The 15,192-nt window shown below is 41.0% G+C and overlaps 1 protein-coding gene across 16 annotated transcripts in view; it reads right to left on the reverse strand.

Annotated features, from left to right (window-relative positions):
* ITPR2 (inositol 1,4,5-trisphosphate receptor type 2) overlaps positions 1 to 15,192 on the reverse strand; it is a 337,706-nt gene that overhangs the window by 214,062 nt on the left and 108,452 nt on the right. For 6 of the 16 annotated variants that reach the window (XM_065569064.1, XM_065569037.1, XM_065569060.1 and 3 more), the window contains exons 11-20: positions 11,291 to 11,481; positions 9,942 to 10,041; positions 9,622 to 9,782; positions 7,021 to 7,162; positions 6,097 to 6,258; positions 4,926 to 5,098; positions 2,647 to 2,766; positions 2,356 to 2,541; positions 1,186 to 1,437; positions 133 to 280 (exon numbers count right to left, since the gene is read on the reverse strand). In XM_065569064.1, the coding sequence (XP_065425136.1) occupies positions 133 to 280; positions 1,186 to 1,437; positions 2,356 to 2,541; positions 2,647 to 2,766; positions 4,926 to 5,098; positions 6,097 to 6,258; positions 7,021 to 7,162; positions 9,622 to 9,782; positions 9,942 to 10,041; positions 11,291 to 11,481 (1,635 nt within the window). The remainder of the gene's footprint in view (positions 1 to 132; positions 281 to 1,185; positions 1,438 to 2,355; positions 2,542 to 2,646; positions 2,767 to 4,925; positions 5,099 to 6,096; positions 6,259 to 7,020; positions 7,163 to 9,621; positions 9,783 to 9,941; positions 10,042 to 11,290; positions 11,482 to 15,192) is intronic. The other 10 variants (XM_065569074.1, XM_065569048.1, XM_065569086.1 and 7 more) reach the window with 5 other exon arrangements.

A 15,192-nucleotide genomic window follows, 5' to 3' on the forward strand; every position in this document is an offset into this window, starting at 1 on the left:
ATAATCAAATATGTTCTTAAACTTTTCTTTTCAAAAGAAAACCTGGTTAATACAGCTAACAGTTATGCTCTACTGCTTCATTGTTTGATTCAAGGGGTACAATACATTGTGACAAAGCTAACTGAAAAGTACCTCAAATGTAAGTTTGTTTTTCTCTTTGTCCCCAAAAGGAAATGGCTGATTTACAACTTCTTTCAAGTACTCTTCTACAAATTCCATGGTCAAAGCAAATTTCCTCTTCATGTCATTTCTCGAGGAGTCTGTGAAAGAATCATACCTACTAGGCAAAACAGAGAGAAGCAAAATTAACCTCTTCCATGGATACGATGAGCTGTAATGTAAAAAATAACCAAATCCCCCAACTATTCATGACGCTTTAACCTTATTTTAAGTTCTTTTGTACAGAAAAGAGCTAGATTGCAGTTAGTCCTGCTTGTGTGCACCAGGGTGGCAGGCAAAGGATGCAAACAACAGGCTAGGGGATTCAACACCAGTGGTGATAGTAGAAAAGATGGTAAGAAGTTAAGTCTATGATCAACTCCCCTTTTTGCACAATCCACCTTCCCTCCCCCCCCCCCCCCCAAAAAAAAAGAAATGAGCTGGTAAGGAGGGGGAGCAGACACTGCACCCTGTGAAAGAATGCAGCAGTATTTGCTGCACTGTGGCTCGTGCCCCCCAGAACTACTATGCCTGCCTCATACACAAAGGCCCCAGTGCATCAAAGCAATCAAGCAGGTGAGAGTTCCCATTGAAGTCAATGGAGCTCCTCCCATACTTAAAATGAAGCATGTGCTTAAGCGCTTTCCTGGATTGAGGCTACTGCCTCTGAACTGCTTCAACCGACTGTAGGTTGTGGCTTTAAAGCCACAATAAAGCTCTAATTGTAAAACTAAGGTTCAGCCTAGTGAGGGTGTAATATTTAACTGAATGTAATGGCTTCACGCTTTGTAGTTCCCAGGAAAAGGCCATTCCATCTCCCTTATCATAATGCATTTTAAAAAACGCACTTACAAATAAAGTGACCCTTTTAAATCTCCAGGGTTAATAGTGCCTAATGGTTTGTGTTCTGCAGCAAAATATCTGTTCACGTGTGTTGCATTAAAATTACAGCCACTTACAATTTTACTCTGAGTAGGTTTGAGCCATTTAAAATGCTTTGGGGTGTTTTTTTTTTTTTAAACTTACTCATGGATTGTGATCTTGGTAGGAATTTCAGTCCACAGTCTGGCATATCTAACGGGTACTACGGACTCCTGAGGATCTCTGTCAACATGCATGTGCAGCATAAGACGGCAAAAAGAAGCCCGGAGGTCATAAGGGAGGCTTTCATCAGACATACATCGTAGGATCAAGTCTACTGAGAGCTGTGTTGAAATCTGGTTTATGGCTAGGTACTGACGATCCAGACACATCCTTGCAAAGAGGTTTAATTGGTACCTTAAGGTAATAAAAATAAATGGTACACTTTCAGTAGTACCTTAGATTTCTTTGAATGGCACAGAGCAACATACCTGAGAATATACTCTCAGGAGTCTGATCTATGCCATTCCAATGTAACAATGAAAATAATACAGCCCCTTTGTTAGCAAAGAAGCTGACTTGCCATTACAAACACTAGTATTAGGCTCCTATCCCCACTGAATTTTATGCCCAACTCACACTGGAGTTCAAAGAAAGTCCCACACACAGAACAGCGGTTGTGGGATAAAACCCTTGAACTATTCACTTTCAGTACATTTAAGATTTTGTTTCATGCCTCTGCCTTCCAGTGGCGGGGACCAGGAAGTGCTGATGGTGCTCATTTCTCTGTGCTTCTGGACAACAGCTCAGAGCACACCTTGTCTGCAAGAGTATACTGAAGTAGCTGTTGTGTAATCCCACTTGCTAGAAAAGGGAGGAGCCGAAACCACAGCATTTTGAGAGCACAGGGATGCATCACAAGCATTGAAGCCTCAACACTCTTTGGAAAATACTGAATAAATTGTGATTTTTATTTTTTTTTAAACAAACTTAGCTCCAGTTTCTGAACAGACCATAGATCTGACCTTGCTCCAATTTCACACAATGACAATTAATAAATATAATATAATATATGGAAATATACCTATTTCATAGAACTGGATGGGACCCTGAAAAGTCATCAAGCCCAGCCCAGCCCAGCCCCGCCCCCTGCCTTCGCTAGCAAGACCAAGTACTGATTTTGCCCCAGATCCCTAAGTGGCCCCCCTCAAGGATTGAGCTCACAACCCTGGGTTTAGCAGGCCAATGCTCAAACCACTGAGCTATCCCTCCCCCCAAATTGATTTCAATAGGAGTAGCATCAGGTTCCCTGAATAGTAAAAAAAATTGTTTTACCTGTAATAGGTAAGGACTTCTAAATCAGACTTTGTGCCTTCCTTAGCCTCCTGGGCCAGATGCCTGATAGCTTTGCCATGTGGTTCCTTATTGCTGTCAATCCAGTAGAGCCAGACCTCCTCCTCATCAATATCCTCTGGGATAATGGAGCATTCCAAGGGATTGTCTATTTGCATTGAAACCAGCCTTCAAATAAATAACGCATACGGTAGCTACACGTAAACCCTGTTACCAATGTGGCAAGAAAGGCAAGGTAACAATGACAAGTATGTTTCAATTACAGCTGCTTACTTGGTTTGGATGAGGATGTCAGCATTTCCTGGACTCAGCATAAATTTACAGATCAGCTCCTGAGTTACCGGTATGGCAGTTGTGTTTGAAACGCACAGGTCTGATAAATAATCCAAGAATCTGGACAGGAAAAAAGCAAACATAACAAAATATTACACAGAAGCATCACAAAGGAAATCTGTTTACCTATCTTTCTTCGGTTTTTCTAGAGTGCCCATCTCTGAAATATTCGCCTCAGGGAGCCCATAGTGCTAGAGTTATCTAAATACAGGCTGTATTCAAATCTTGATCATTGTTTATTCATATTATTGCAACCTCTAACCGCTGAAGATCAATCTTGAGATCAATCCAGAGCTGTGCTGAGCTCTCAATCCCTGCAGCTCAGGGCGAGTGAGGCAAAGGTGACCCAAACAGCCCCTATTGTAATTTACAGGAGCCTAAAGGATGCTCTGAGATGTGCCAGTGGGGTTACTCCACTAAGGACTTCATCACTGGCCCAGGATCCAGAGGAGTACTGTGCACTGTGGACCACCTATCCCACCCTGGTGCACCCGCCACTTACTGTCCCCTAATCTAAATACCAAGGATGGGGGAGTGACTGACAAAACAGGTGTAGCTGCGTTTATGCCATCCAAGGAATCCCCTATGCTCCAGTAATCGACAACTACCTGTTTAAGGCAACTTTAAATACTTTCTGCCTCACAGTCACTTAGTGAGGATCAGGGAATGAACCCAAGACCTCTATCTGAAAACATGAACCTCTGCCACCCGGACCAGGCCCATTAGCCTGAAGCGAGTAGCCGGTTCATAAAACTCTCTATGTAGTCTAGCCACTAAAGGGGGAGAGATTGCCACATTGTGTTAGCATAGGTTACACCGGGGTAGTCAATAAGCAGACTGTGGACCAAATCCGGACTGCTAGATGCTTTTGAACAGACCCCAAAATCTTTTTATTTACTTATTATTACAATTATTATTTTTTCTGGAGTCTGGACTTTGACTATACCTTGACCAAGAAAAGTGGATCTTGACAAAAAATAAAGTGACTACCCCTGGGTTACACTTTCATTACCAAAAGCTTTCTGAACTCTAGAATGTTTGTGTTCATAAAGTATTTTTGAATGAAAGGTCTAAATACAATAGTACATCATATTCAGGAACCAGTTACTCCACCATTAAAATGAAGTTAATTACCTGCTACTTGCTAAAATGGAAGTAACAGTGCATAGCAACATTACATAACAGTTTATAGCAAAAACTAAAAAAAAAAAAAGAAAAAACCAACAACACTGCATCTGATTGAAAAAGCGGTGGAAATTTGAGTAGGCAGAAAGTAATTACTTAGGCTTGGCAGGTGGGAATTACATACCCTGATTGTACGCTGAGGAAGTAAAAGTGTGTGTGTGTGTGTGTGTGTGTGTGTGTGTGTGTGTGTGCGCGCGTGTGTGCGCACGTGCACTTTGGAGCTCAGTTCTGCATACCTCATCTCATGCAAACCAGGCCATGGAAGCGTATGGGACTTTCCACATGAGTCAATGCTGTGGGGCAGGACCCAACTGCTAACAGTGGGTCATCCTGAACTGTTTTGTCAGGTGTATTTTTAAAGTATGAATTGTTTTTGCACCTAGGGTATAAGCCCAACTGAAGGTTTTGCATTCAAATAATAAATTCAGCCAATCAAATTAAGATCCTTCCTCTTGCAAAAAGTGACGAGAGATCTTAAATAAACAAGGTCAATAGGACCCTTTACAAGGCACAGTTCCCTTCTAACAACGAACCAGGGAATTGGAGTACCAATATGGCCTCCTCTTCTAATTTTGACCAAGCCCAACATTGCTTAGCTTGGGGGATATGATGAGATCACAGCTTCAGGTGATATGGCTGCAGATATATGCAAAGTAATTATAGTGATGCAATGCAACAGTCCCCAGCAGTACTATAAATTGCTCCCATAAAAGTAATTTGGCCCTCAGTACATTGACTTCATACATTTACATTATTACTGTATATTTACACTTGGACATCTTATTTGGAAAATAAGTTACTTTTTTCATTAGACACTCCATTTATTTTACACTCAGACAGGAAGCGGTGGTGAAACCAAGAGTTGCAGGGATTTCTGCTCTCTCTAGTGTAATAATTTATACACAATGAGGGTTTATTTTATTTTTCCTCTTACAGGGCTAAGAAAAATTTAAGCAAATAGAAGGCAGATTCACAGTTGTTACAAGAATAAAAGAGTATCAATACAGAAGAAAGGTATGTGGGCTACTTCAAACCTTGGCTCTCGATTCCTCCTGAGTAAGTTAACAAATGTCTCTATTTCTTTAGAGGTGATGTGTTTCTCAAGTAGTTTTCTGTTGTTGTGCAACAAAGCTGTGATGGTGTCTTCCGCCAGAATATCATAACCAATCTGGGACTGCATGATGCAGAAGTTCTTAGCAATATATTCCTGAAAAATAAAAAAGCCTCAGGATGACATGTACAACAGCCTGTAAGAAGCAGTATCTTTCTTTTAGGATCAGCTCAATTGATCCTTCCAACTGATACTCAAAACCACATCTCTTACTAGTGGCATGAAGTGAAGTAAATCTGGGATCACTGAATAATGTACTCCAAGAAAAAATTAGTTGTCTTAGGGGTGGCCAACACTTCTGAGTCTTCTACAATCCCTTCCCCCAGCTCCAAATGCACAAAAAAATAAAAGGAAAATTTGGAATTTACATTATTTTGAAGAAGTATTCTTCTTGTTTTTAGAGGCAAGAAATATTTTGAAAGGCTCTAGAAAGGAACCATAGAAGTCATACACAGCATTTCAAGACTATCTTGAGTCCTCCATGCCTGCAAAGTCCTTGGGTTGACTCATTCTCCACTCTAGTTCATAAAAATATTGGACCAAGTGGGTTTGAACTTTCTCCCCCTCATAAAGGGCACCCTGCGGTGGTAGGTTGGGCAGCTTGACTGAATCTGTCCTGCTTCCGAGACCACTATTACTCTTTGCTTCAAAAATCTGGCAGTGAGAAGAATTCAAAAATCCATGCAACTCTCCCACTTTCTAGCCTGACATCCAAGAGCATAATTTTAGTGATACAGCAGAGACCCACAAACTGGGAGTCCCATTCTCATGTTTGAACCTGTGGAGCTTATAAAGAGGAAGAAATGGTATGGAGCATGTGCCCAGGAAATGAAACCATAAAATTTCAAAGCTGTTCACTGGTCTCATAAAAATTCCTAAACAAAAATACCATTGTTCAGCATGAGAAGTCAATGCTTTAATGATTGATTTGCTATATACTAATGCACACAGAGCCCAGTCCACCAGCCCCTTTTTACAAGAGTGGTTTCATTGGAATACAACGGGATTCCAAATACAAGTACAGAGCACAGGGTTAGACCCAGAGTATACAATTATGTAACAATTTGGGGGAAAATATCTTGGCTACAACTGACCTGGTTTTTCCTATAGTCCTGCTGGGAATGTCTGATGACTCTGTAACACAGCCTTAACATGTATTTGTATGGAGCATATCTCTGGTCTCCTAGATCTTCAAGTCTCAGCATCGATCCCTCTCCTCCTTTGTCCTTAAAAGGAGCTTTGAGGATCCCAAATATCTGTTCAGAATTAAAATCACTGAGGGTGAGAACAAAACCGAGATTTCTGTATGACTGTAGTTGGCCATTTCTATTCATATTTACATTAAATGTTGCAGGAGTACCTTAAGCCAGGTAAGAAATAGGGCACCACTCTTGCCATCTACATAGGACTGAATGTGATGGGCAGGGGGACGACAATCTCAGGTATTAAAACAGTGACATTGTCCCATCGATCTACTCACCGACATCGGGCAGAAAAAATGTGGATAAATTTACAGTCAAAGGGGAGGACAATTCTGTTATTCCTCTTTTCCAGCCTCTTCACCATTGTTTATTCAAGAAGCTACTTTAAGAGAATATTAAGTCTGATTCACAAGTGCACAGATCTTAGCATGAACTAGGGTCCTTCCAGCTCCATGAGAATCCAGAGGTTCACCAGATGTGGAGTCATTTACAGTACTGGGGACTAGAGTAGGAAATTTGTTTCAACTTTATCATCCTTGGGCAAGACTTTACTCTCTCTTATAGCCATAGAATGCAGTGGAGTTGCACAGGCATAGCTCAGAACAGAATATAGCCATTTATATTCAATTGTGCCCTCATCAAATCTTTCCTTTTTTCATTTAGACAACAATAGGTGAGCCCTGTGTGGCTAATAACACCTAGAAATCCCAAATGGATGTTAACAAAGGACTATGTAGCCTCGTTAATTATACAACCATCTTCCTTCAGGAGCTCCCCCATATGTACATATATAAACTGCTAATATCCAAAACATACCTGAGCCAATATATTTTGTTCCCTCATTAATTTTTGTCTTTCCCGGTTTGGCTTGGTAATCAACACATCCAAAACTTCCTGCCCATTATTAGGCACATCAGCAACAAAGAAAATGAGATCTTCTAACAGCTTGGTTACAAATCTAGAACAAGTAGAGAAATCCTTACTGTACAGTTCAACACTTGCTAGGATTCATTAAAAAAAAAATCCATACGTTTTAGAACAGGCTTTCTGTGGCACAACAGAACCTCAATCACTGCAAAGCCAAGCCTGATATGTGCTTCAGGATTCAAGACTTTGGATCAGCAGAGGCTTAACTCCATCACAAGGATGTTTACCAAAGCATTAAAGAACCACAACAAAACAGGAAGCAAGTTGAACTGATGGACAGTATCCAGAAACAAGTAATCTACATAAATACACCAGCGACAGCAGCAAGATGTTTTCATATGCAGCTTAGGTTTTCAGGTAATCACAATGCTGGCCACTTTAGATAGAAAGCACTGCATGCCGTGGAAGAGCATGCAAGCATCCACCTCCTATTCTGTACATCTACTAGCCAAGGAGGTATTGAAGGGTGGATTTGCAAAAGACCACGTCTTGCATTCCCTGCTAAAGGGAAAGGGTGATGGTAAAGAGCACCAAAAGGGGAGGGGTACTTCTAATACTAGAAAATGGCTTCTCCATCCTGGAGGAGGCAGACGGAAACAGTAAGTTGTATATGGAAGAACATATATAGATGGAACTTTGAATTTCAAATGGACAAAAGACCCCACTTTAACAAACATCCCTGAGAAGGGCTACAGGCTTTCCAGGAGCAGCTCTGCAAAAAGCCAAGAAGATCCCATGTGGGCTAAATCTTGGGTGTTTGTGACCAGCTCATGGGGAAAGCAGAGGAAAGAAAAATAAAAGCTTTCAACAAGGAGTGGGCTAAATTGTGCCTGCAGCTAAACCCACAGACCTCCAAAGTGTCAGATGAATTTGGCCTAGTATATATATCCTACACCCAGGTTTCTAAACTATAGGGTCTAGAGGCATGTGGATATTCAGCTGAGATTTTAAAAAACGAACAGACTAGGGAATTTAAACACACAACTTCTATTACTCTCAAGAGGAACCATGTGCTAAATCTCCTAGCCCGCTTTGAAAATCTCAGCCCATATGCAGATCTCCTGGAATACATCAACCTGTTTGGAACCTGGTCTGAGTAGAACAAGGCTCACAGTACACGAGTGCTGCCCAAGCAGCAAAAGGTGAAGGGTGCAGATGTAGGGCTGAGCAACTTGTTTGGTACTGGCAGGATCCCTACCTTTATAAGCCAGAAAGGGACAGGGAAGGGAAGAATGAGGACTGCTACTCTTCCCCAGGAGATCACAGAGACACACAATAATGCCAGCATCCAGAAAGCACTATGAAATATTTTCAGCATTATATCACAGCAATAGCCCCACTACCGGATGATGCTGAATCTCAATGTTTCACAGTCACAAGGCTAATAGTGAGACGCACTGTTGTTACATCACACCCCAATTAATTACTTTGTGCTTCTCCGACTCTAGTCAGTGATGAAGTGGCCTGTCAGCTCTTTAGGGTTAACTACCAATGCCTAGGCTATTATAGCATGCCATGTTAGGATAAATCTATCTATCTATCTACTCCTGAACCTTCTGTTCCATTTATTATTGACAAAAACCTCTTGATTCAATAGTCAACAGAAGCTTAATTTTATCACCAAAAAAATTAACATTTTCAATAAAAAGCTGTGAATGAAAGTTACAAATTAAACAGTGCACAGAGATACTGTCTAATATTTAATTTTTCCATGGAGCGTTGAAAATAACTAACATACTACACCCCCAGCAGTATGATGTATTTGGCAGCAACGTGCAACGAAGTCTCTTAATTCCTGGGAGGGTGTAAAGAGTAGACACTCCAGTAGCACTGAAGTTGACATATGGATGAATGCAAAGGGCAGACCCTCTATGAACACCCTTTAGAAGAGACTACGGAAAGTAGGAGGGACAAAGAGGACAGGGAGTTATAGATAGAAGGGAGAGGAGTTGATGTTGAGCCAGATTCTCATTTACACTCATTTACCATTCTGGCAGCGTAAAGGGGGTGTAAATTACACTGCCAGAGTGGGGTAAAGGTCCTTAATGTAAACACAAATCAGGCTCATTGGATGCAGATGTTACAGAATGCACACAGTTTAAAGTTTGCTCTATAATCTAGGTAAATCTTGAAACTCACATTATTTCTCCTTATCTATTTTACATCATTTTAAGTCCTGTCCCCCCATTACCATAGTATCTGAGCACTTCACAGTCTTCAATGCCTTCATCTTCACAACACTCCTGTGAGGTAGGGCAGTGCCTACACCGACAGAGAAGTGAGCCACAGGAGAGATTAAGTGACTTGTCCAAGGTCATGAAGGGAGCCTGTGACACAGCCAGTCTCAAGCCTCAGGCTAGCACCCTAACCACCTTCCTTCCTACTGATCTATCTAGATTTTACTAGTGTGTCCATTACTGTGATGTTTGGATACCATACATATTCATTTTATATGAAAGTGATCTGGAAAAAAAAAAAACCATTACTGACCTCCTTTCATTTTGTGTTATTGTTCCATTCTCCAGCTTTTTAACAGTGGATGCTAAAACTTTGTTGGCATCATTGGCAAAATCCAAGTCTCTGACCTCAGACAGAGGAACCGATACGATGGCAAAAGCTTCCTTGTCTTCTTTCGTTTGGCAAGTCCCAATCTGAAATAGTGTGTTTTTTCAACAGAGTTTAATTTTGGTGAGCAATCCTCTATCTTCCTCTGAATTATTATATATCTTTATATATAGGGAAGTTAAATCATTCACAGACAATTATAGGAATGAGTTTGGAAAGTTAGCACAACTTGTACCAATATTTACCTTCAACATCACTGGCCTCTCTTCTTCTGTATCTATAGGAATACTAGTACTGGTCACCCAAGTATTAGTGCATAGGTGTCTCAACCGAACATAAGAGTTCCTAAAGACAAACACAGTAAAACAACAGGTCTGGAGAAAAAGTGATGGAAGCGACACACTTCATTGTTCTGTAGAATGTTTTGAGACAATAGGATAGAGAGAACATTAGTAAAGTTTTATTTAAGGAAAAGATGATGAGGGGAAGGTTTTAAAATCTAGTGTGAACAGAAATACTTCTGTGAACTTCAACGAAGTATGAAAACATGTTTTTTCTTTTATTTGAACAGTCCTCTGCAGAGTTGTGACCCTCAAAGAATGGCAACACATTAAATAGTCACAGTCTAATAGCTCGATCCTGAAAACCTTTGCTCACGTGAGTAAGCTTGACTTCAATAAGATTGCTTACATGAATAAGCACTTATAATATCAGTCAAACTGAGAATCAAGTGCACAAACAGCATGAATTAGATTTTTTTTTTAATTCTTTCAATTTGTGGTGTTGTTAGAAACTAGAGATGGGCAATTAATGCAAACATTTTTCAGTGACTATTCATTCTACTTTTTTACATTAATTCACTTTGGCCAAGTTTTCAGTCTCCCTTTTCATGTTCACAGTCTGTGAATATTCATGCAAGTGAATTGTGCTAGGAAAAAGGAGCACAGAAAACAAATTTCAAAGTTGCATACACAAATATTACCAGAAACCAAATTTTAAAATTGACACACAGGAGAATTTGTCTCCCAAGTGACTGAACGTTCAATCATGGAACAGAAAAAAAAACCTTTATGACTTATCTGACCAATCGCAATTAAGCAATACTGTTCAAATTTCAAATATTCACAATTAATTTCTGCAGTAAAAACCTCAAAAACTATTTGTTCAATGAATCTGAACAACAAATACATTCCAAGAAACCATGCTCTGTCATGGGCAGTGCATGCACAGAAAACAAGGCAAAATTCATTGCATAAATTATTTACTGGGAATGATTCTCTCAGATTTATTAATGGTACTTTTTTTCAAGCAGCATACTGGGCCCAGTTCTGCTCTCAATTACACCGGTGCAACATTTGCACCACTGTTTTTATATCTTGACAGTCTCCCTTTAAGTCTTGTTTTATCCTTATAATTATTTTATCTAGTCACAGCAGCAGGATCATGTTTTATACATCTCTTGTTTATCTGGGAAGTCTCCTCAATTTCAACTGAAGAACAACACTAGCATATGTTTGATTTTTCTGCTTTACTCACCAGTATAATGCTAGAGAGAAACCTTATCAATGCAGCATTTTTTTTTTATTATTTTTACCTTGGAACCAGGCAATCAGCTCTCTGAAGAGTGGTGGCATCCAGTTCAAAGAGAGATGCGATGTCATTTCCATGTGGTACAGAGACCAAAGTATACATAATCTTCTCCCCTGCTTGCCGTTTCTTCTTTGAAGCAGGAAGGTCGCCGTCTCTCTGTTGATTAGGCACAAGGGTTTTTGCTTGCACTGGGCCCTATTATAAATTCTCCAATTACCTTGTGGACAAGTAATACATCTGAATTTTACTTTTACATTCCAGTGAGGATGTGTTAGGGCCAGCTTTGGAGCATGTAACACAGAGGATGCAATCTGCCCCGTGGACATAGGGTCTCAGAAAGTCATTATAACAGGAGCAGGTCACACACTGCAGAGAGACTATAGTACCACGTACATTATTATTTGACACCAGCACTTCAAAAACCTGCTGTAGTTGCAGACCCTGGTCTCCCATCAGATGTAATTACACTGCACTAGTTTGGAGGGGGCCAAAGATAAAAGCAAAGAATGGATGAAAATCAAAATGTAAAGAGAAAGAAAGATTAGTTCAATTGCTGTTTTAAGAGTCCATTTTCTTTTCCCATTAGTGGTCATAATCACAGCACCTGATAAATGAGAGTGGCCAAGGCAGCTGCTCCATTCAAAATCAACCTGACACTGCATGGAGTGGCAGTGGCACAGCCAGCCAGCTGGACCCTATTAAAATTCTCAGCATAAACTGCCAGCATATTAGGGGCTGGATCCTGCCTGGTGCTGTGTGTTCCCAAATCCTACTGATGTCCATGGAATTGAGGGAGCTCATCTAACAGAAACAGGGCCTAGAATCAATGGGCAGGGCCCCACGCCTGCCCTGTGCCCCTGGCTCCCAGCCCCAGCCCCCTTACTCCTGTCTGCGTCCCCCCATCCCGGAGCCACAGCTCCACTCCTGGCCCCGGGGGAAGGGGACACGGACAGGAGTAAGGGAGAGGGCACGAGGTAAAACTTTGGGGACCACTGTCTTAAAACCTCTAATGCTGGGATTTCCACAACCTCCCCTAGTAACCTATTCCAGAGCTTAACTACCCTTACAGTTAGAAAGTTTTCCCTAATATCTAACCTGAATCGCCTTTGCAGCAGATAAGGCCCATTACTACTTCTCCCTGTCCTACAGTCAGTGGACACGGAGGTTCCACTCCTCTTTATAACAGTTCTTAACATATTTGAAGACTTATCAGGCCCCCCTCAGTCTTTTCTCAAGACTACACATGCCCGGTTTTGTAACCTATGAGAGTTAGACACCTAAAACCCACTACATGCCTATCTGCGTCTTTGTAAATGTGGCCCAAAATGCTAAATTCCCAGGGCTTGACCCTGCAAACCCCTTCTGAAAGGAGTAATGCATATTCACATATGTAGCCCCATTGAAGTCAATGGGACTTCTGGTCTGTGTAACAGTTACTCCTTCTGTTAGGGCTGCAGGATCAGACCTTTAAATTATTATTTATTTATTTTATATATATATATATATATATATATATATATATATATATATATATATATATATATATATATATATATATATATATAACACCAAAGATTTGCAATCAGTTTTAGATTAACAATTCCTGGCATATCAGGCACACAAAATATATGGTGTGGAAGAGAGAAAAAGAGGAGAGCCAAGGATGTCAAAGAAGAGAATCAGACAGTGGAGATCTGAAATGTGATTAACGTGATTTCTAGTGTGTCACTAACCAAGGAATGTGCTAAGCAATATAAAAAGGATACACTTGCTTTGCATTAGCTGTTTGATAAGACCTATACAGCAAGAGATAATCAGGGTGGTGCTTTGATTACTGATACTGCCTGTTGATTACCCATCACAATTAGCAATGAATTTCACCAGATCTGATAAAACTAGTTCCCCTTCATAGCCCAGTGGAGAATAAACTTTTCAAATCCTTGCACAATATTCACTTCTTCTATCAAGCCTGAAAATACTAACACTCCATCCCATTGCTTTAAACAAGGGAGAGAAGCAGAAATCCTGCTGTAGCTGCACTTTCTTCCAGGGCATCCAGTGCCTATTGTGTTGTCAGTTTTATCGATCAGTGCAGAAAGGGCATTTCGTGCAAAAGGGGCAGCATGGAAGAAGGCATTTTATTGGTTTGTACACGTGAGAAATTGGCAAATAAGTGAATGAAGTGACCATCACTGGAATGAAAGACAAGTGGACAGGTAGGGAGGGGCAGAATTGTGAAGGGCCTTCAAGGTGAGGACATGAAGCTTGATCTAGATGCAGTGAGAAGAGGGAGACAAAGATGGGATGCAGAGAGGGTAGTGATATGGTCAGAGGGGCAGGTAAGGAAGATGATCTCTGCATCTCTGCTTTGAATGGATTGGAGGGAGGTGATGTGGGTGGTAAGGAGGGTAGGGAGGAAGAGATTATAATAATGAAGACATAAAATGACAAGAACCTGGACCAGAGTTTTAGGTCTCTGGAGAAAAAGGAAAAGGGTGGATCTTAGGCTATGTCTACACTACCGCGGTAAGTCGACCTATGCTATGCAACTCCAGCTACATGAATAACATAGCTGGTGTCGATGTACCTTAGGTCGAGTTACTGCAGGGTCTACACCGTGGGGGGCCAACGGGAGAAACTCTCCTGTTGATTTACCTTACTCTTCTCATCGGGGGTAGAGTATAGGGGTCAACTGAAGAACGATCGGCAGTCGATTTGGCGGGTCTTTACTAGACCCGCTAAATGACCGCCGGTGGATCGATCTCAGAGCGTTGATCCCAGCTGTAGTGTAGACCTGCCCTTAGAAAAGAAAAAGTGGCAGTCTGGATGTGTGGGAATATAGAGAATACTCCAAGAGGCACTAGTAGGAGTGGTCAGAGTTAGCTACGTAGATGGGGGGGGGAAAGGGGATCCAGTTGGTGTACCATTCAACGGAGGACAGTGAGTGGGCAAAGGGAGGGAATGGAAGCAGCAAATGTGGAAGAAGAAAAGCCTAACACCCTTGCTAGGGAATCTTTGTTTATGTGTTTGTTTTTAAAGTCATGGGGTGAGGTGTGTGAGAAGAGAGAGTGGGTGCAGAGGCAGCATTTCAGGGGGTCCAAGTTTCATTGAGTACAGCGAGATTGGAGGAGTGACAGATGAGGTGGTCATGGATGGCAATGAGCTTTCTGGAGTCGGTTCTCCTAACCAAAGGATAACACTGTAATGCATGCAATCTGAAAAAAAGCATCAGCACAAAATCTCGATGACTTGTAAATTTCAGCTCACTATGCATATTTTTTAAACCAGTTACAGTAGATTATATATAAAATACAGAAAATCTCATAGCTACTGGATTACTGCCATTGGTTTAACACATTACATAGGAAGGAATTTTCTAAAACATGTAATGTTTATGTTGTGAAACAGAAATTTAATGTAATTGGAGCCAAATACTATAGTCCAACCAGAGGTAACATAAATCAGGCAAAATCAGACTTCTCCTTCCCAATACCTGGATATTTCCAAGTGCCCACTAGACTCCTTTACTTCACAGCCACTAGCACAGTTTGCTAGTAACTATGCACCACCACAGATCTCAGAAGACCTCACTATTCCACTACATCCTACCCCCAGCGTCTTTTATACCTAAAATTCAGGAGACCTGCATGTGGCTTCACTTATGGAGCAGCATTCATTTTAACCGCACAGAACAGTGCAAAAATGCAACAGACCTGGAAGATCTTTTCTTTTAGAATGCAAACCCAATCTACAATTCCAATGGGTAAATCCACCTCCTGTGGCATAGAGAAAGACAGGGATAATGCCCTATTCCTGTATGAATACTCTACAGACTTCAGTAGAAATTAAATTTAACGGCCAGACTTCTGAAAATGCCTGTTAAATCCAGTACAATGTAGTATCTCA

Source organism: Chrysemys picta, chromosome 1, assembly GCF_011386835.1.
Source record: "Chrysemys picta bellii isolate R12L10 chromosome 1, ASM1138683v2, whole genome shotgun sequence".
NCBI lineage: Eukaryota > Metazoa > Chordata > Testudines > Emydidae > Chrysemys > Chrysemys picta.